This window comes from Carassius auratus, unplaced genomic scaffold (assembly GCF_003368295.1).
Source record: "Carassius auratus strain Wakin unplaced genomic scaffold, ASM336829v1 scaf_tig00014309, whole genome shotgun sequence".
NCBI lineage: Eukaryota > Metazoa > Chordata > Actinopteri > Cypriniformes > Cyprinidae > Carassius > Carassius auratus.
The window spans coordinates 95,001-114,943 of NW_020524489.1; the positions used below are offsets into that span (position 1 = coordinate 95,001).

A 19,943-nucleotide genomic window follows, 5' to 3' on the forward strand; every position below is an offset into this window, starting at 1 on the left:
GTGACCGGTTTACAGTCAGGTATTACTGAGCCAGCATTAATAATAATAATGATAAGAAGAAGAGTTTAAGATCTTTATATCTATATGAGATCGATGTCACACTGGCATTACTCGAGTCATTATTTGTCTACTGTCTGATTCGCTTTAAAGACGCTTCTGGAGAGACAGAAGTGAGCGGGACGCTTCGCTGACGCCCCTGACGCCCGCGCGTGCCAAAACAAAGACACGGCCGCGCGCGCGCGCGTGTGTGTGTGTGTGTGTGTTAGTATTTTGGGGGTTCGTGGTGACTGTGTGCTGTTGTAATGTGCTCGAACTGCTGCTTCAGCGCCGTTACATGATCAGCTCCCGAATCACGCGTTACAGCCGCGGTGACGCCCTGCGCTCCGGTACACGCGCCCATCTCGAGCACTAACGGAATAAACCTCCCAAACACACACACACACACACACACACCCGCGTCTCTGTCTCTGTTGAAGCCGCTGCGACAGCGGGCGCGCGCGGATGCTGGATGGCGGTGCTGATGCTGCGGACAGTCACACGCACGCGCAGGGTTACCTTCAGGTCCGCGGCTCCGGCTCAGCAGCCAGCTCACACTGGCGCGGGTCTTAGCTCGGGTGGGGTCGAACCGGTCCAGCGGGCAGATGTCCGGCACCGGCGCGCTTCCCTTCGCCGCAGACGCGTCCATCTCCAGCGCGCGAGGAGGAAGAATGAGGAGGCGAGAGAAGAGACGCTTCCTACAGAGTCATTCTGCGGTGTGCAGACACACCGGAGAGCGCGAGGATCCGTCACCGAACGCGCCGCGTCCCCGCGTCCCCCTCGCGCATGGGCCGCAGGTGTCCTGCTCGAGCTGTCAATCACACCGCGGGCGTCCAATCACGTGTCAGGGTGGGCGGATCAAAGGAAGGAAGAAAGAAAGAAATGTAGTTTAACACACTCGAGCTGAGTCTGGACACTCTTCCGTCCAGCAGATGGAGCTGCTCATCCTGCTTTTACACTTTTAACTGGTCATAAATACATTATTTGATTTGATTATATGATTTTATTCACAGTCATTTTTAACAATACGAAATAGGAAAATATTACTATTATTTTCGCGTGTTTATGTGTTGGGTTTATGATCTGTAAAGTGGCTAGTAGTTAGTATGGACTTTATTATTTAAACATTATGCAAATTGATTTTGAATGAAACATTTCAAGTTCATACATCGAACATTTATAGTATGTAGATAAAAATATATGATGTCAACTTTATATTTTCCACACAATATTTATAATATCCTTTGGATGTCGTAAACCATATATAAGAGCCAGTTAATGTATCAAACATCCGTTCTTAATAAAGACACACTTTGAGCAGCAGCACTCACTAGAGCTGCTCGTCACTTCCTCTGGGACTCGGGAGGAGGTCCATGATGACGCTTTTGCTCGGCGACAGCAGAAGAGCATCCCTGTCTGTCTCCCAGGAGACTGTTGCCTGGCAACGAGAGGAGACGGTCAGCGCCGCTCAGAGATGAGTGTTTGAGTATGGACCAATGGCTGCAGGAACAGAAACCAACCAATCAAAGCTCCTGCTGCGGGATCACATGTCGTGTACTCCTCATCATGGCTGAACTCGGATCTGAAATATGAAAGCGTTCAAACTACTCGATTAGAGAATCTAGATTAATAACTGAGCATGGAAACACTGAAGCTGACCCTGTGATAGTGAATGTGTGTCCGCTGTATTACTAACACACACCGTGACCGGAGGGGTTTTATATTATATATGAACACTATTTCCTAACAAACTTAAAACAGACCAAATAGAAAGAACACGATGCTCTGAAGTTCATTTACATTGCATAAGAAAACAAATACAACATGTTAGGGTAAATTATAACTTTACCATAAAAACTCAAAGTTATGAGATACTGAGTTATAATTGTTCTTTAAAAGATTATTTTTAAATGATTCATATTTATTGTAGGTATTTAGAGTTATGTAAATTCTAAATCACAATTGACAAATCATATTTCTATAATTTTAATTGTCATTAATTATAATTGTGATAATTATGACAATTAATCTGATTTCAGATGATTGACATATTAACGGCTCTCGAGTCTCTGACTGATGAACATCTCCCTCGAGCTCCTCCGAGCTGCGCGAGGACCGCCGGGCGAGGTGACGTCACATCCGCCTGGGGAACTCATTCGTGTCTCCGCCCGGATCCAGGGAGCGGAACCTGCCCGACGCCGATAATGAGGGACTTGATGCATCATAGTAACTGTTCAGAGGTGTAGAGTTTGACTCATCTTATGATACACCTGTATTAACACTGACACATTCCTCCTCCCTCAGATCACCTGAAACTCTGCAGTATCAGAAACAGTTCACTCCTACACTGAACACATGGACAACTAGACCACTCCGAAGGGGTTAAACACGGTTTTAGTGGACGACAATATTTGTCTGAGATACAATTATTTGAAGGAAAAAAAAATCTAAAGATTGATAAAATCTTTAAAGTTGCATCTTACTAATCAAAATGAAGCTGTGATGTATTTACTGTAGAAAATGTGCCAAATATTTTCACTGAACATGATCTTTACTTAATATCCTAATGATTTTTGGTATTCAAGAGAAATGTATAATCTTATTTTTGATTTCTACGAATACTCCTGTGCTTCAGGGTCACAAATAACCACCCACCCATGAAGCGAAGCACAGATGCTCCAGGGACACGCAATCTTAATAAACAGAGTTACGCCAGACGTCTACATTTCATAACCAGACATTTTAGAGAAATGAAATTTAAAGATGAATATGTTTCGTGGATTGCACAGTTGTGATTTCTTCACGTCCGGTGGAGCGGTGACATGACCTAGCCACAGAACTTCAACTAATCCGACCAGATCAGCACTATTACACACAGGAAGAGATGGAGATGTGGCTCAGCGTGGCCTCGATCAGAAACACAACCACTGACACCTTTAACCTGAACACACAAACCTGAAGCAAGAGCAATACCTACACACAGATTTCATCAGTCATGAGGTATCAAGTAAAACACACAGAAACACGCACGAGCTCCACCAGGAAGACTTTAATTAAATAAAATGCTATTTACAACGAACTCATTCACATCTGATGCTCATACACACACACTCAGAGTGAGTGACAGCTCCTTCAGCCAATCAGCACGCAGCCTGTGGTCAGCAGGCGGAGTCCAGCATGTCCTCGGTGTCCCTCAGCTCGACCCGTCCTCCTGCACACCGTCCCCATCACGAGCCTGAGACACACACACAGCTGAGAAACACTTCCCCGTCCTCTACACACACAGCAGACGCACAGAAGCAGCTTCATCAAGCACCTTTATTCATCAGCAGTAGAAGCGTGGTCAAAATCATGTACAACAGACGGACACTTGAGCACCTGTTTGATTAAAACCAGCACATCCATAAACCAATCACAATCATGGACCACCAATCAGAATAAAAGATCTGTGTGTGCATCTCCAACCACAGAACCATCATCATCATCATCATCATCAGAAACTCACCAGCATCCAGCTCACATTACACACAGCGGAGATCTTAAATATGACACTGAAATCATGAAAGATCTCGGAGACTTGAGCACAAATCACAGGAATAAACTCTTACAATACAAAACATAAAAGCTTTAAAAAAGACCCTTTATAAAAACCAGGGATCATTTTATTGTTAATGCAGGAACCAGGTGAAGAGAGCAGCGTGCATGAATGAGCACCGCAGGTACACGAGAGCACCACCAGAGGACCTCGATCAAGACCACCTGCGTGTGTGTGTGTGTGTGTGTGTGTGTGTGTGTGTGTGTGAGGGAGAGAGAGAGAGAGAGAGAGAGGATGCTCGCGTGCAAGGCTTTATGCCTTCACCACAGTGACCTGTAAATACTGACATGATTAGATTACAAACATCTTTCGGCCAGAAACATGACCGCAGCATTACAGAGAAGTTAGATGAACAATCACAAGCATGCACGTCACGCTCTCTCACACACACACACTCTCTCTCACACACACACATGTTTGTTTCTGTGTAAAGTGTGTTCATCCCATAGGTGTAATGGTTTTTATACTGTAGAAACTGTATATTCTATGTCCCTTCACCAACCCTACACCTAACCCTAACCCTCACAGGAAACTTTGTGCATTTTACTTTCTCAAAAAAACTCTTTCTGTATGATTTATAAGCGTTTTGAAAAATGTGGACATGGGTTATGTGCTCATAAGTCACCCTACACACACAAACAGACACTCACACACACACAGGAACTGGTAATTTAAAGAGAACATCATCATCATCAGCCGTGCAGGATTTGTGAGGTGTGTGAATCCTCAGCATCACTGCGTGGAGTGTGTGTGTGTGTGTGTGTGAGCGACGGATGGAGGACCTCCGAGAGAATCAGGCTGAAATGTTCCAGACACAGTGGTTATGAGACTGATTGAGGATTTAAATACAAGTGAATCTACACACAACCCACGAGTCCTGCAGCACACGCCTTCTCTGCTGCGCAACACACAAGAGAGCAGCTATTACACACACACACACACACACACAATACATGCTGAAACAGGTCACGAAGCAGCTGGGACGGACACACACTGTGCTGCAGCACGGTTTATACCTCTGCAGACATGACCGCTTCAGTTAGTTAGACACTACATCTACAGAGCCAGGCCACGCCAGAGAATGAGAGGACTTTCATCCAGACAACTAGCTCATCTCAGTTAGCTTCAGTTTGTGTTAGGTTATGGAAGCTTCTTTGTATATATATATATCTGTGTGTGTGTGTGTGTGTGTGTGTGTGTGTGTGATTTTATCTTTTTTTAGTTTACATCTCAATATTTTTACTCCTCAGAATTCATCACGCAAATTCCTTGGAATTCTGAGTTTACATCTCACAATTTTTTTTCCTCACAATTTTTTTTTTCATTTACATATTGGATTCCTGGCATTCGTCCTCAGAATTCTGGGCTCATATTTCACGATCCTGTTAAAGATATTTGTTCCTATCCAGCCACTGCAAGTTTACATGTCAGAATTGCAAGGAAAGAGAGTCAGAATGGTAAGATAAAGAGTTGCCTTTACATTTTCTGGCAAGGCACAAGCTTCTGTAAATGCTAGTGTTAGTGGTTGAGTTTGTACAAATGTAAAAGTATATACATACATACATACACTATATATATATATATATATATGCGTGTGTGTGTGGGGGGGGTTGAGTTTGTGCAAATGGAGAAGCAATGCTAAAATGCCACTTTGCTATAAAACTGCACAGACAGACAAACACTGCAGCTCATGTTTGACGGCTAGACTATGAAAAGTGATGGCAGGAGCACAGAGTTCAGCTTTAGCGTGTGCTCGAGCGATGGTTTGCTGCAGGCGCGCTGGTCCCGTCGCTCTCTGAGAGTACCTCTTGCTCCAGGGTGTTGAAGCGGACGCCCGACTGCCCGTCCTTCTGCTGCCACCCCACACACGGGAAGCACAGGAGCCGTTTGAAGGTGTCCCGCATGTCGTTGTCCCGGTAGGAGTAGATGATGGGGTTCATGAAGGAGTTGCACTCGGCCAGCACCAGGAAGAACTTCTCGTAGGTCAGGACTTTGCAGGATTTACACAAACCGTCCAGGAGCAGCAGCACCAGCCCCGGCGTCCAGCACACCACGAAACATCCTGCAGGACACAAGACCAGCACACCCTCACAAACACACAACTGACAACAGCTGAAACAACTACGACTGCACGATCTGACACTTCAGTGTTCTGAATTATGACTTGATGAGTTGCTTCTGTTCCTCCAAAATCATAACACTATTACAATTATAATCAATGACAATAACTATAGCAATAACTATAATAAATGTAGTGGCAACTGAAAAAATGACCAATAATTACAACAAGACAAGTCTAGAGCAATAACTATAATGTGAATTATCATGACTAACTATGAGTAGTAACTATATCTATAATAATTATAAAAATAACTAACTACAACTATAACAATAACTGTAACGCTAACTATAATGTAACTAACTATAATAATAACTAATAACTACAGTGATAACTGTACCGATTGCTTTATGTATGGAATGTCAGTTGCAAAGAAAATGATTTTAAAACTTTGGAAGTCAGATACTGCGCCTCAGTTTAGGATCTGGTTAAGTGAGCTCTTTGGTATATTGCATATGGAGGAGGTCTGCTATGGCATGATGGACAATCTTAATAAATTTTCAGATATTTGGGAGCCATTTTTGGCTCACCTTGACAAATATAACACCGAGTTGGACCAGCAAGGGAGTTCATAGAGTGCTAACCACCTTTACCATCTCTGTTTAGTACTTGTGTTGAAATTCTAGTGTCAGTGGTGCAGCAGTGTACTTAATTATTGTGGTTTTTTAATATGCCCTGTTTTTTTTTTTTTTTTGGTGTCTGTGTTCTGTTTTGCTTGTGGTTTCCATTCTGTATATTTTTCCTGTTTGTTTTTTCTTTTGTTACTTGTATACAAAATTCTAATAAAAAAAAAAAAAAACTGTACCGATTGCCTTAGTGATAACTGTACCGATAGCTATAGTGATAACTGTACCGATAGCCATAGCGATAACTGTACCGATAGCCATAGCGATAACTGTACCGATAGCCATAGCGATAACTGTACCGATAGCCATAGCGATAACTGTACCGATAGCCACAGCGATAACTGTACCGATAGCTATAGCGATAACTGTACCGATAGCCACAGCGAAAACTGTACCGATAGCCACAGCGATAACTGTACCGATAGCCACAGCGATAACTGTACCGATAGCTATAGCGATAACTGTACCGATAGCTATAGCGATAACTGTACCGATAGCTATAGCGATAACTGTACCGATAGCTATAGTGATAACTGTACCGATAGCTATAGCGATAACTGTACCGATAGCCGAAAACCGAAAAAGAAAAAACCAAGGCCGAAAACCGAAACACCGAAAGAAATTATGCCAATTATTAGTACCATTGCATTTATTGCTATGACCGTGTACTAAGTTTACTAAAATTAAGACATTGCAATTGCATAAATTAATATTAAAGTTTCAAAGATAATTACAATTACATAACTTATTTAAAAAAAACATAAGAATACATAATTATAAATGATGCAAATATTTATTAAGCACATTGCAACAATGCACAGTATAAAATAAAATTCAAACTAAAAATTTATCCCACTCATGTGTATATTTAATAATAATGTACAGGCCTACTGGCCTGCAGAAAGGTTTTAAAATGAACAGTTCTCTCATAAAAACAAAGTGCATTTAGGTGAAGTGCATTTGAAAATTTTCTCTGTAGGACTAGAAAGTGCATTACTTCTCCAGTTAGCAAGACTGTTATCACTTCTGGGGATGGGGACTTCAGACAGATAACCATCTAGCTGTTGAGCAGTTGAGCTTGTCATCTGCCTGACATTTGAGAAATATTTGAGAGAGTGTATTTAAATAGGGTCAGGGCATAAATAAACATTTTTATCAAATTAAAGCAGAAATCTAGCAGAAAATCTAGCATAAATATGGCTACAATCTGATATTATGTATGTATATATGTTTGTGTGTGTGTGTGTGTGTATATATATATATATATATATATATATATATATATATACACAGTAGCCTAAGAACAAAATAGCCAACGTATTATTATTATTTGAGGCACTTTCTTGCAGAATTCCACTGAACATATCAGACAACGAGGGTGCATGCCACTCATCTGGTGCAGAGACCAGTCTTTTTTTCTGCGCTCTGATCTGTCTCCTGCTTCTTCCTGTCTCATGTTGTTCCAATATTGTTGCCATCAACATTAATAACATCAGGTTTTCATCGATATGATAATGGTGATTCAACATTTATTTTGCATTGAAATTTCAATATCAACCATAATGATGATTCAGATGGAAAAACAATGTTTATTCAATGTTGGCTTGCTGTCTGGGAAGTGAATGTCGCGTGGAGCTCGTGGTCTGGGCTATGCAGGTGCACGTGCAGGTCGCGGTTTCTGTTTGCGTCATCACAACATTTCGGCCATGTTGTTTCGGTGATAAAAGTCTATCGGCCGAAAACCGAAAAGGCCATTTTCGGCCAAAAATTTTCGGTGGCCGAAATTTCGGTGCATCCCTAATCGATAGCCATAGCGATAACTGTACCGATAGCCATAGCGATAACTGTACCGATAGCCATAGCGATAACTGTACCGATAGCCATAGCGATAACTGTACCGATAGCCACAGGGATAACTGTACCGATAGCCACAGCGATAACTGTACCGATAGCCATAGCGATAACTGTACCGATAACTACAGTGATAACTGTACCGATAGCTATAGCGATAACTGTACCGATAGCCATAGCGATAACTGTACCGATAACTACAGTGATAACTGTACCGATAACTACAGTGATAACTGTACCGATAGCTATAGCGATAACTGTACCGATAGCCACAGCGATAACTGTACCGATAGCCATAGCGATAACTGTACCGATAGCTATAGCGATAACTGTACCGATAGCCATAGCGATAACTGTACCGATAGCCATAGCGATAGCCATAGCGATAACTGTACCAATAGCCATATCGTTAACTGTACCGATATCTATAGTGATAACTGTACCGATAGCTATAGCGATAACTGTACCGATAGCTATAGCGATAACTGTACCGATAGCCATTGCGATAACTGTACCGATAGCCATAGTGATAGCTATAGCGATAACTGTACCAATAGCCATATCGTTAACTGTACCGATATCTATAGTGATAACTGTACCGATATCTATAGTGATAACTGTACCGATAGCCATAGCGATAACTGTACCGATAGCCATAGCGATAACTGTACCGATAGCCATAGCGATAACTGTACCGATAGCTATAGCGATAACTGTACCGATAGCCATAGCGATAACTGTACCGATAGCCATAGCGATAACTGTACCGATAGCTATAACGATAACTGTACCAATAACTACAGTGATAACTGTACCGATAGCTATAGCGATAACTGTACCGATAGCTATAGCGATAACTGTACCGATAGCCATAGCGATAACTGTACCGATAGCTATAGTGATAACTGTAACGCTAACTATAATGTAACTAACTCTAATAATAACTGTAATAACTATAGTTGTAATGAGAAGCATAACAGCAAAAACTATAAAAATAACTTTTACAAAAAACTATAACAAGAACAATAATTGTAACTACAATGATAACTATAACCTCTTTATTGCTTTGAACAAGTCTTTGAGCAGGTTTTAATTACCAAGTCAAGAATTGTAATGACGGTCATTAATTACTACATGACAGGAAGTTAGAATAAAAATCAAGAGCTCTGATTGGCTGATTTGGCTGTGAATATCCACATGACAAATGGCTTTTGTTCATGTTTTGCATCTGCCAAATGCAGAAATATAAACTAATGTTTTTATGAAGTTCGTTTTATTAAATAATGTGAATGAGACGCAGTATTTCTGCAGTTCAGTTTGGTGCTGCTCCCTTTTCATTTGTAGGAGTGACACTGATTATGTGACTCTGAAAAAGGGTGTGCGATTAAACTGAAGGACAAACCTTACTTCTGTGAGATTCACGTTATTGCAAGACATCTTAGTGTTATCAGGCCGTTCTACTCGAAGTGAAATTTGTTGGCGATTTAAGTCAGTAATGCTCTGCTGATAGTTAGTGGTAAAAACCAGCGGGCGGTTTCAGATGCATGTTCAGGAAGTGTTTTAAGCACATGTGTGTTTATGGGTTATTTCCAAGACTTCAGATAGCACAAGCTTCCAGGAATGTTGTCAGATTGTGTGGAGATTCCTGTGTGTGAGGGCGAGCAGGCGTGATGTGCGTGGCTCTGTCAGAACATGCACTCGCCTCTCTGTCTCTACAGAAAGAAAAGCGAAGCGGAGATAGCGAAAACATGCAGGACCGGTCAGACGAGTCCAGACAGGCCTTCCTCCTACGCCTGTTTGTGTTTCAACGCTCAGCTGCTGCGTGCTATTCTCCAAACGCACGACGGGAGTTTACTCCACACATTCAGCCTTTCTGAACACATTCACATTCAGATCACCACTGTTCCTACATTTATAACATCAAGTCCTGAGACACAATGACACGATACAACTCGCAAAAGACTAACTATATCATCAGAGCTGTGATGTAGACGTCTGAATTAAAAGTGACGACACAAAATGGACAAGACAGATAGCGGTGAATATAATAACTCCAGCATAACTGTAATAATAACTAATAGGGCTGTGTGATATTGAAAAAAAAAAAAAAAAAAAAAAGATATGCAATATCTTGTTAAATATGATATTCAATATTGCTTAAAGAGTGAAAAATGTATTTATTTTACAATATTTCACAAATTGGAATGTGTTTCTTTCTTAGAAAGCGACCAGCAGTGTTTTAGCAGAACATGAAGAGTAATGTCACAAATGCGATGTGTATGTTCCTGTGGCTCTGCGGTAGACCACGGTGTTAGCAGCGCAAAAGGTTGTGGGTTCAATTCCCAGAGAACACACATACTGGTATAAAAATAAATAATAATAGCCCTAATAACTAGTCATATCTAAAACAAAATCTATAGCGATGACTGTAACGATAACTATAGCATAACTGCGATGATAACTATAGCCAACAACAGAAACAATGATAACAACAGCTATAACACTAACTGTAACAAGAATCACAACTAATAATAACTATAACAATGACTATAAACAGCAATAACTAAAAACAGTAACTATAACATCATCTATGATGATATCTATAACGATAACTATAACAATATTAGTAATAACTGTAATGAAAATTACAACTAATGTTAAATAACTACAAAGATGACCCTGACTATAACATTTGCAACTAAACATGATTATATCTATAAAGAGAATTACAATAACTACAACTATAACAGTAGCTATAATTACACCTACTATGACGATAACTACAAAGTAACTATGATAACTATAACTGTAACGAGAACCATAACTATAGCAATGACTTTTACTAGAACTATAAAGTCAGTAACGGTAAATATAATGAATACAGTAACAATCGTGATAAAAATAAAAATAACTGAAATACGGTAATTATTATGATAACTATATGAGCATTCACACTAGCTGCGCTGTTGACTCTTTGAGCAGTTTAAACCACTGAATCATTAACTCCTAATGATGGTCATTATTAATGCGTGATAGGAAAACAGTTCTGATGGAGTCATAATGAGTCCTACCCAGGATCATGACGACGGTCTTCATCAGGTTGACCACCGTCTCCTTGTGCTTGACCTGCGAGGTGTGCTGGCTCATGCGGCGGCTCTTGTGGCGCACGTAGACGAAGATGCGCGTGTAGACGGCCACCATGACGGTGAAGGTCAGCAGGTTGAGCACGGCCCAGAACACCAGGTAGCTGCGGCTGTAGAGCGGAGCCATGTTGGAGCACAGCTGGACGTCACAGAGGCAGTTCCAGCCCATGGAGGGCACCAGACCCAGCACGATGGCGATGAGCCAGATGCCCACGATCAGCAGCACCACCCGGTGGTTGGTCATCTTACTGTGCAGCTGCATGGTGAAGATGGTCTGGTGGCGCTCCAGCGCGATGGCCATCAGATTAATGACCGACGCCGTCAGACTGGTGTCCACCAAGCCCTGAGACACAAGAGCAGTGTTCACACCAGCACCGGTGCTTCAGACACTACTCGCCCAACACCACTCTCTAAGCCCCGCCCCCTCGACACACTAGGAAGTCTGGGAATATTCACTGTAAACTATAAGATGATGTTCTATTTCACTTCCAAACAAAATGTACATTTAATAGTATTTTAGTGTAAAATTAAATGTAAGGTTAGATTGATTAGACATGATTATGAAGCAAGACTGCAGGTCTTCTCTCAGAATTCCTTACAGGAAACAGGAAGTGCATCACATCCTGTTGATCAACCAGCTCTCTGGTTTCATGCAGACTTAAAACGCATTCAACCAAGGAATATCATAAGAATCCCTTAACAATTGCATTTTTATGTCCTTGTTTTTGTCAAATAAAACACTGAAGGATAAATCTAAATAGCAGTTCTTCAAGGTATTAGACAAAACTTTTATTTTGGTGTTGTAGTGTCCTGATTCATATGAACTTAAAATGCATTCAACCCATGAATACTCTAATAAATAAGCACACTTCCTCTCATAATGTGTATAAATCAATTCTTTTTTTTTTTTTTTTTTACAATTTATCAATCTTTTTAATTGTACTACAATCAAATACAAGAATTCCTTTTTTATTTTACCTCAATTTAAACAAACCTTTATTTCGGCATGTCTTGCTTTATACTGACTTTATGCAGTTAAACTTGGGAATATATCTAAATAATTTCATCAGTGCATTTTTAACAATAAAAAATAATAATAATAAAGCACAAGGCTTCCTTTAAAACAAACACAGCATTTTGATTTCCTTGGTCAATCCCAGTTTCCACTGCAGCCCCAGACTCAGCGGAGCGCTCACCTGCCGCACGAACCACTGCTGCACGGACAGCTTGATGGTCCAGGGGCCCGTGTGGAACATCAGGTACATGTAGGAGATGCCTGCGAACAGGTCGGCCGCCGCCAGGTTCCCCAGCAGGTAGTAGATGGGGTAGTGGAACCTGCGGTTCATGAAGATGGCCAGCATGACCAGGATGTTGGTGAAGATGACGAAGGCGGAGACTAGCAGTCCCAGAGACACCACCACCACGTCTTTGGTGTGCCACTGTTCGCTGATGTTCTTCTTGCTGTGGTTGTAGAAGAAGCTCACGTTCTCGTGATCGTAGCAGAGCATCGTGACGAACACAGGAAGCGCGCGATTGGACGGGACTGGAGGGGAGGGGCTTCACGGGTCAGAGGTCACTCATGAAGCCGGTCTGTCTGAAGAACCAGATCTACTGAGAACAGAGGGAACACGAGGAGAACATTAGAGACACCACACACACACAAAACCACCAGGAAACACATCAAACTCGACAGTGTTTCATGAGCGCTTGGATCTGTGATGGATTTACTGCTGGGTCAGCGTCACGCATGATTACATCACTCTAATACAGTTATCATTATTATTTAAATCAGTGAAATTAATGCTCAAATGGGCCTCAATCTCTGCCTTCATTATTGAGAATTGGGTTTTAATCGCAGTTTATTAAAGTGTACATTATTCTTTCTTTAAATAAATAAATAAACACCTAAACCATGCTTTATTAGCAAATATATATGTTATTATTATTATTTTGTAGTGACTTCTTATCATCTGCATGAAGATCAGGAACATGTTTTATGAACATTAGGATTTTCTACATTATTTTAATGACAAATAAGAGATGGTCTTTATTACGGTAATGAGAACGAGGCAAAAAATGAAACAAAACGAAAAGTATGTTGTTCACGAAAATGTGAATAAAGAAAATAAAGAAAATGGTGTTTTCTGAAGCAAAAATCTTGAAGTTATAACCTACTTTATTTTCTGACTGCCAGTTTGTTGGGATTGGGCTGAGAGCTGGTTAAACTGCACACAAGTGTCTCGTCAGAACGAAGAGATCACACACTGACCAGAGAAACCTGACCTCCACACCTCCCACTGAGAGGAGCTCCACCAATCACAGCGCACCTCTGGCCTCAGCCGCCTGGTGATTGGACGCCGCAGCTGGAGGATTCCAGTAACTCTGTTATCACCTCAAAAACCTCAGAGTCAACCCCCACAAGGACAAACTGCTGAAGAGAGACGCGATCTGTCACCACACGCTCAGAAACTACCCCGCTCCCATCACACACCACCACTGCACTCATGAACACACTCCGATACAGCTCAGCCTGGCCTTCATGAGAACACACACACACACACACACACATCTGCAGAGAGTTTAGAGGATGCTTCATTACCATAAAACCAAGAGAAAGATTACATTACATAGAGCAGATACAGAAATGAGAATAAGATTTGCTCTAAGAGCATCTTAAAACAGCTCTGTGTGTGTGTGTGTGTGTGTGTGTGTCAGAGATGCTCACAAGTCTCTGAGCTAGAGTCCAAGTCAAGTCTCAAGTCTCTGAGCTAGAGTCCAAGTCAAGTCTCAAGTCTCTGAGCTAGAGTCCAAGTCAAGTCTCAAGTCTCTTTATTATATTAAGTCTCTGGTTATAATAAATGTTGCATCACGTACAGCGACCCATCCAAGCTGCTTAGAACACTGCATAGCTATATATAAGGAATTCAAAGCATGTAATATGTTATTATGACAACTCTATCTATTAGCATACAATATCAACTTTGATTTTGGTATATAATCAGTGTAAACAGGCTATTGCAACATGACAAAAACACCAAGAATGCTTTACTTTTAAGTTAATATCTGTATTTTGCATTTATGGATTCAGTAATGGCCTTCTGTCTGTCCTGGCTGTATAGCTGCACACCTCTTGTCTGGCTTAAGAATGAACAAAGCTACGCTGACTTATGTTATTCATACAATACCTATTCACAAATAAATATCAAAAACAAAGCCGGCTGCAATGAATTTCTGTGCAAAACAGCTTTCACTACAAACACTTCCACACAAGAACATTGTTATCACACAAGAACATTTTGATAGAGAACCAAAAATATTTAAAGTAGATAAAATTCGAATAAATCAAATGGAAATGTCTACATACTATTACTACTGTAAACTTTGCAAATAGGACATCAGCCCCTTCAAGTCAATGAACAATAACAAAGTGGGCTGCAATGAATATCTGTGCAAAACGTCATGGCTCCGCTCCTACCCAATGACAGAGGCACGCAGGTTTTTTTCCACTGGAGTACTCACGTGAAGGATGCGTGCACAACTAATAACTAATATCATCACGCTATAAAGGGTTGGCCTGCGCTGGGTGCGCCCCTCCCCCTATAACTGTTCTGTCTCGCGGAGGAGCTCATTTGTGTGCATCTGTGTGAAACACGCGCTCTGAAACACGCATAGGAAAAAAGAGCGACAGAAAGAACGGCTCCCCTCCAGCCGTGACTCGGCTCCCATCGTTCATGTTTATGAGCCGTTCAAAAGAATCGGTTCGTTCGCGAACGTCACAACTCTAACAGCGAGCTCATCTGACGTTTACTAAAAATTAACATTGTTCACGAGTCCCGGAGCTCGAGTCCGAGTCGAGTCTGAAGTCTTTCGAGGACGAGTCTCAAGTCGAGTCTGAAGTCACTGTTTGTGCGACTTAAGTCGCACTCGAGTCCGAGTCTCAAACTCGAGTCCCCATCTCTGGTGTGTGTGTGTGTGTGTGTGTGTGTGTGTGTGTGTGTGTATACAGTCAACTGACCGTCACAACCCTCTTATGAACTTAAACCTGTTATTACAGAATCAGACACACCCTCGCTCTCACTGTCTGTGAACACACACACACACTCTTTCTCACACACACACACACACAGGAACTGGAGTGTGAGGTCAAACCCACAAGCACTTCATACATGAGACACAGCATAAAACTGAGTCTGTGATTCCAGCAGTAACAGAGAGATGAAGAAACACACACACACACTCTCTCTCTCACACACACACACACACACACAGAGAGAGAGAGACACACACACTCTCACACACACACACACACAGGAACTGGAGTGTGAGGTCAAACCCACAAGCACTTCATACATGAGACACAGCAGAAAAAAACCGAGTCTGTGATTCCAGCAGTGACAGAGAGATGAAGAAACACACACACACACACACTCTCTCTCTCTCTCTCTCTCGCTCTCTCACACACACACACACACAGAGAGGGACACACACACTCTCACACACACACTCTCTCTCTCTCTCTCTCTCTCTCTCTCTCTCTCTCTCTCACACACACACACACACAGAGAGGGACACACACACTCTCACACACACACTCTCTCTCTCTCTCTCTCTCTCTCTCTCTCTCTCTCTCTCTCACACACACACACACAGAGAGGGACACACACACTCTCACACACACACTTTCTCTCTCTCTCTCTCTCTTCCTCTCTCACACACACACTCTCTCTCACACATCATCTGCTTCCGTCTCAGTCTTTCACTTCCTCTTCAGGAATCTCTTGACTGTAGTATTCTCAGACTGGTTTGGGAAATGTGATGACTCTTCAAGTTTCTCACAGATTTAAAGGAATCTGTCAGGACTTCATGTTCAGATTTATGCTGAATTTATTATAATACTAACATGTGAAAAACATTAAATCAAAGATTAATGTTGTTTGTCTGATCACTTTTGCAGTGTCTATTATTAAATATCTATCCAGGCATGTTATTATTTATGAGCATATTATAATTAATACTGCAGCATTCCATGAAAAATAATATTGATTTCATAACGACTTTAAGACAAGACAGTACAGTGAAATATAGTAAACACTGATCTAGACCTCACTATACAGACATGATTTTTTAAACATATTTTTAGGAGTTGAATGTTGAAGGAATCAGTGTGAATAATATTTCCATTTTTCAATATAGAGAATATGGCAGTGATATTAAAGCAGCAGTAGCAGAGCTGTATAGAATGTAGATATGAAAAAAATATATAGAAAAAATAATACCTAGAAACTGATTTCTGAGCGCGATGCTAACGGTCTAATCAGATTCAATGATTTGTGCTATGCTAAGCTAAAGCATTCCAGTCAGACCTGAGATCAGCTGAATGTGTTCAGTAACGGTAACTCAAGAGTTAAACTCCAGGGAGCTGAAGACGAGCCTAATATCACCAAACAAGTGGAGTGTTTCTTTATAATGTGTATGTTGAATGTTTTCTCTCTTCTAGTCTGACAGAAAACATGTTATGGAAGAACAATAGATCAAACTCTCCAAACGAAAACACACGGGTTTAGTCTCTCCGCGGAGATTTTGGGGTTAATTTAATCGATAAAATAAAAACAGCTCCGAACAACAATAACAATGTGTCTATGATTTTAAATATTAATGTGGTGGTGAAATAGCAAACAAACACTCGCCATTCATATATTCACACATTTCACCTATGTAACACACACATATACACACACACAGCGCTTTCTCTCTCTCTCACACACACTCTCTCACACACACTCTCTCTCTCTCTCTCTCTCTCTCTCTCACACACACACACACACACACACACACACACACACACACACACACACACACACACACACACACACACACACACACACACACACACTTACTCTAGTTAATACTTAAATTAATTTTCTGATTTGAGCTCACAGTCATAGATGCGCTGCTGAAACTCTCTGAGCCGCACAAAGCTGCTGAAAGTGCGGGAAAAGTTCGGAGCTCCACGGTACTCACGGTGTCCTCGCGCCGCTCCGCCGCTCGTGATCAGTTCAGTCCGGTCGATTCGGACCGAGGCTCATGTCTCTGCTCGGCTCGTGCTCTCCTCGGGCGCGCGCACTCACTCACTCACCTGTATGCGGATGCTGGGGGAGGGGGCGGGGTCTATGGGGACGCGGCTGATTGGTTTGCAGGTGACGTGATTGACCAATGAGAAACGCCGAATATTTTGAACTTTGGCTTCTGCTAAAAAATTGTGCTAAAAAACCTTTAAAACGTGAAGATTTGAGCTCATCGTTATTGTGTTTTGCACTCATTTTGGTTTGACATTTGTTTAAAATACCCCAAAACCTGCAGCACAACACATGTGGAAGTTTTACTATTTTCTATTCTGTTAGAAGTCATAGATTAAAATCATACCTAATCTTATAAATCATATGCACAAATTTAAATGTTGATCATTTACAACATCTTAAATATTAAAATATCATGTCACATATGCCCGAGGTTCTGTGTGTGTGTGTGTGTGCGTGTGTGTGTGTGTGTGTGTGTGTGTGTGTATTAGTGTGTCATATGGAGCTGTTTACTATCATCTTGTACAGATTTGAGGAGGAGGCTGCTGAAATATCACTCTGCCAACACACACACACACACACACACACACACGCACGCACACACACAGAGCCTTAAGTTGTTCTTGGATCTTTAAGCATTTCTGCCCATGAGAAATGATGTCATTCACTCCGAATGTCAGGCACGGAAACACATGCACACACACACACACACACACACACACACACATACACACACACATAAAAGAATATAACATAACAGAGTAACACTGATACTCACACACACTTTCGAAACATCCTGCCTGATATCAAGAATCACGCACACACACACACACACACCAAGATCTTTATCAGTGTAAATCAGACACACACACTCACAAACATTTTTATCAGTGTAAATCACACACACACTAAGATCTTTATCAGTTTAAATCACACACACGCTCACAAATATCTTTATCAGTGTAAATCACACACATTCACACCTCATCCTTCTTCACTTGTGTGTGTGTGTGTGTGTGTGTGTGTGTGTTGCTCCCTCTGCTGGTGGAGATGTTCATTTACACTTGTACTAAGACTCTCATTAAAGCCACAGACTCTTTATTATTTTAAATGTGGCAAATTTCATCAGGAATCAGTCCAGGGGTGTATTCCAGAAAGTGTTTTTGATGGAAAAGGGAAACTCAGGGTGTTCGGTTCCAGTAAAAGACCACACTAAACCTCTGACCCTCACCTGGTCAGGAGCTGGTTATCTTCAGTAAACCCAGAGTTTATTACGGACTCCTCTCCCTTTGTAAAGCGTAAGCGATGTTTAAATACCTCTGATGTTTAAATACTTCCTTCTTCCTTCTCTTGATGTTCTTTCTCCCCGTATTATGAAACACATTTCTGAATCAGTTGGAACATGTTTGGTGTCTTTCTGAATAAATGCTTGAGCACAGGGACTATCCCCGACATACTAAAACAAGCCACTGTTACACCTCTCCTTAAGAATCCTTCACTTGATTATAGAGATTTTAATAATTTTCGACCTCTCCCGACACTTCCTTTTATTACAAAAATATTGGAGAAAACGGTTCTCTATCAACTCTGTCAAACTTGGTAATTCTTTTTTCCTTGCCAGCCCAACTCTCTTGTGGAGTGCCACAGGGGTCTATTCTCGCACCGTTTCTTTTGTCTCTGTATCTGATTCCTCTCGGCTCCATTTTCAGAAAGCATGGTGTATAATTTCATTGCTATACAGATGATACACAAATTTATTTGCCTCTGATACGCAACAAAGATTCTGCTCTGAGATCTCTTCTCAAAACTTTTTATTTCTGAATAAATCCAAAACCGAGGTTATAGTCTTTGGCCCCCATGACAGCTTTAATTGCAGTAACATTGATCTGGATTACCTTTCTCCAAGTTCATCTTGCACTAACAACTTGTTTTCTCTGGCACCACAACCTCAAATTTGAAAAACTAATAAATGCGGTGATTAGTTCTTGTTTCTTCCAGCTACGTCTTCTCTCTAACGTCAAATCCTCTCTTTCTGAGAAAACCTTGGAGATTGCTGTCCATGCTCTCATTACATCACAGTTGGATTATTGCGACTCTCTGCTGCTGCAAAGTTCCTCAAAAGAAAACGTGAATTCGATCATGTGTCTCTTATCTTAATATCACTGCATTGGCTACCTGTGCTTTCTGAGTTTAAAATTCTTCTCTTTGTTGTTAAATCCGTAAGCAATCTGGCACCGAGCTATTTGTCCGAGCTTCTCTGTCCTCACAATCGAAACCTGAGGTCTGGTGATCAGAGACGTTTGGCTGTCCCCAGATCAGATCACGGCTAAAGAAAAGAGGAGACAGAGCCTTTGTGATTCCCGTCCTAGACTGTGGAACGGCTCAATCTCTTACTGTTTTTAAATCTTCTCTTAAAACCTTTCTTTTTTTCTTCAGCTTTTAATTCATTGTGATATCATGCCATGAAAGTGTTTTTTATTCTTTTTATTTTATCTT

At 41.3% G+C, this 19,943-nt stretch overlaps 1 protein-coding gene and 1 pseudogene across 12 annotated transcripts; both read right to left on the bottom strand.

Moving 5' to 3' along the window:
* The window catches only part of LOC113074356 (calmodulin-regulated spectrin-associated protein 3-like), a 13,900-nt pseudogene extending 13,010 nt beyond the window's left edge, over nt 1-890 (bottom strand).
* Nucleotides 891-3,070: 2,180 nt separating this feature from the next.
* On the bottom strand, nt 3,071-17,515 carry LOC113074358 (lysophosphatidic acid receptor 1-A-like). 12 transcript variants are annotated; one of them, XM_026247193.1, is made up of 6 exons: nt 17,308-17,502; nt 13,546-13,798; nt 12,567-12,981; nt 11,299-11,713; nt 5,437-5,693; nt 3,071-3,271 (listed from the first exon to the last, which is right to left on the bottom strand). In XM_026247193.1, the coding sequence occupies exons 3-6, from the start codon at nt 12,876-12,878 to the stop codon at nt 3,230-3,232; spliced, it is 1,026 nt and encodes a 341-aa protein (XP_026102978.1). In that variant the 5' UTR covers nt 12,879-12,981; nt 13,546-13,798; nt 17,308-17,502; the 3' UTR covers nt 3,071-3,229. The 12 variants fall into 12 exon arrangements, with proteins under 12 accessions (XP_026102978.1, XP_026102968.1, XP_026102969.1 ...); XM_026247183.1 differs by lacking the exon at nt 3,071-3,271 and having other exon boundaries at nt 4,912-5,693; nt 17,392-17,509; XM_026247184.1 differs by lacking the exon at nt 3,071-3,271 and having other exon boundaries at nt 4,912-5,693; nt 13,546-13,801; nt 17,392-17,509.
* Between the last annotated feature and the right edge of the window lie 2,428 nt (nt 17,516-19,943).

Coding starts and splice junctions, on each gene's coding strand:
- LOC113074358 (XM_026247190.1), bottom strand. CDS start 12,878: ATGCTCTGCTACGATCACGAGAACGTGAGCTTCTTCTACAACCACAGC. Junction 11,714..12,566: donor AGCAGTGGTTCGTGCGGCAG/GTGAGCGCTCCG, acceptor CTTGTGTCTCAG/GGCTTGGTGGACACCAGTCT. Junction 5,694..11,298: donor GACCGTCGTCATGATCCTGG/GTAGGACTCATT, acceptor TGTGTCCTGCAG/GATGTTTCGTGGTGTGCTGG.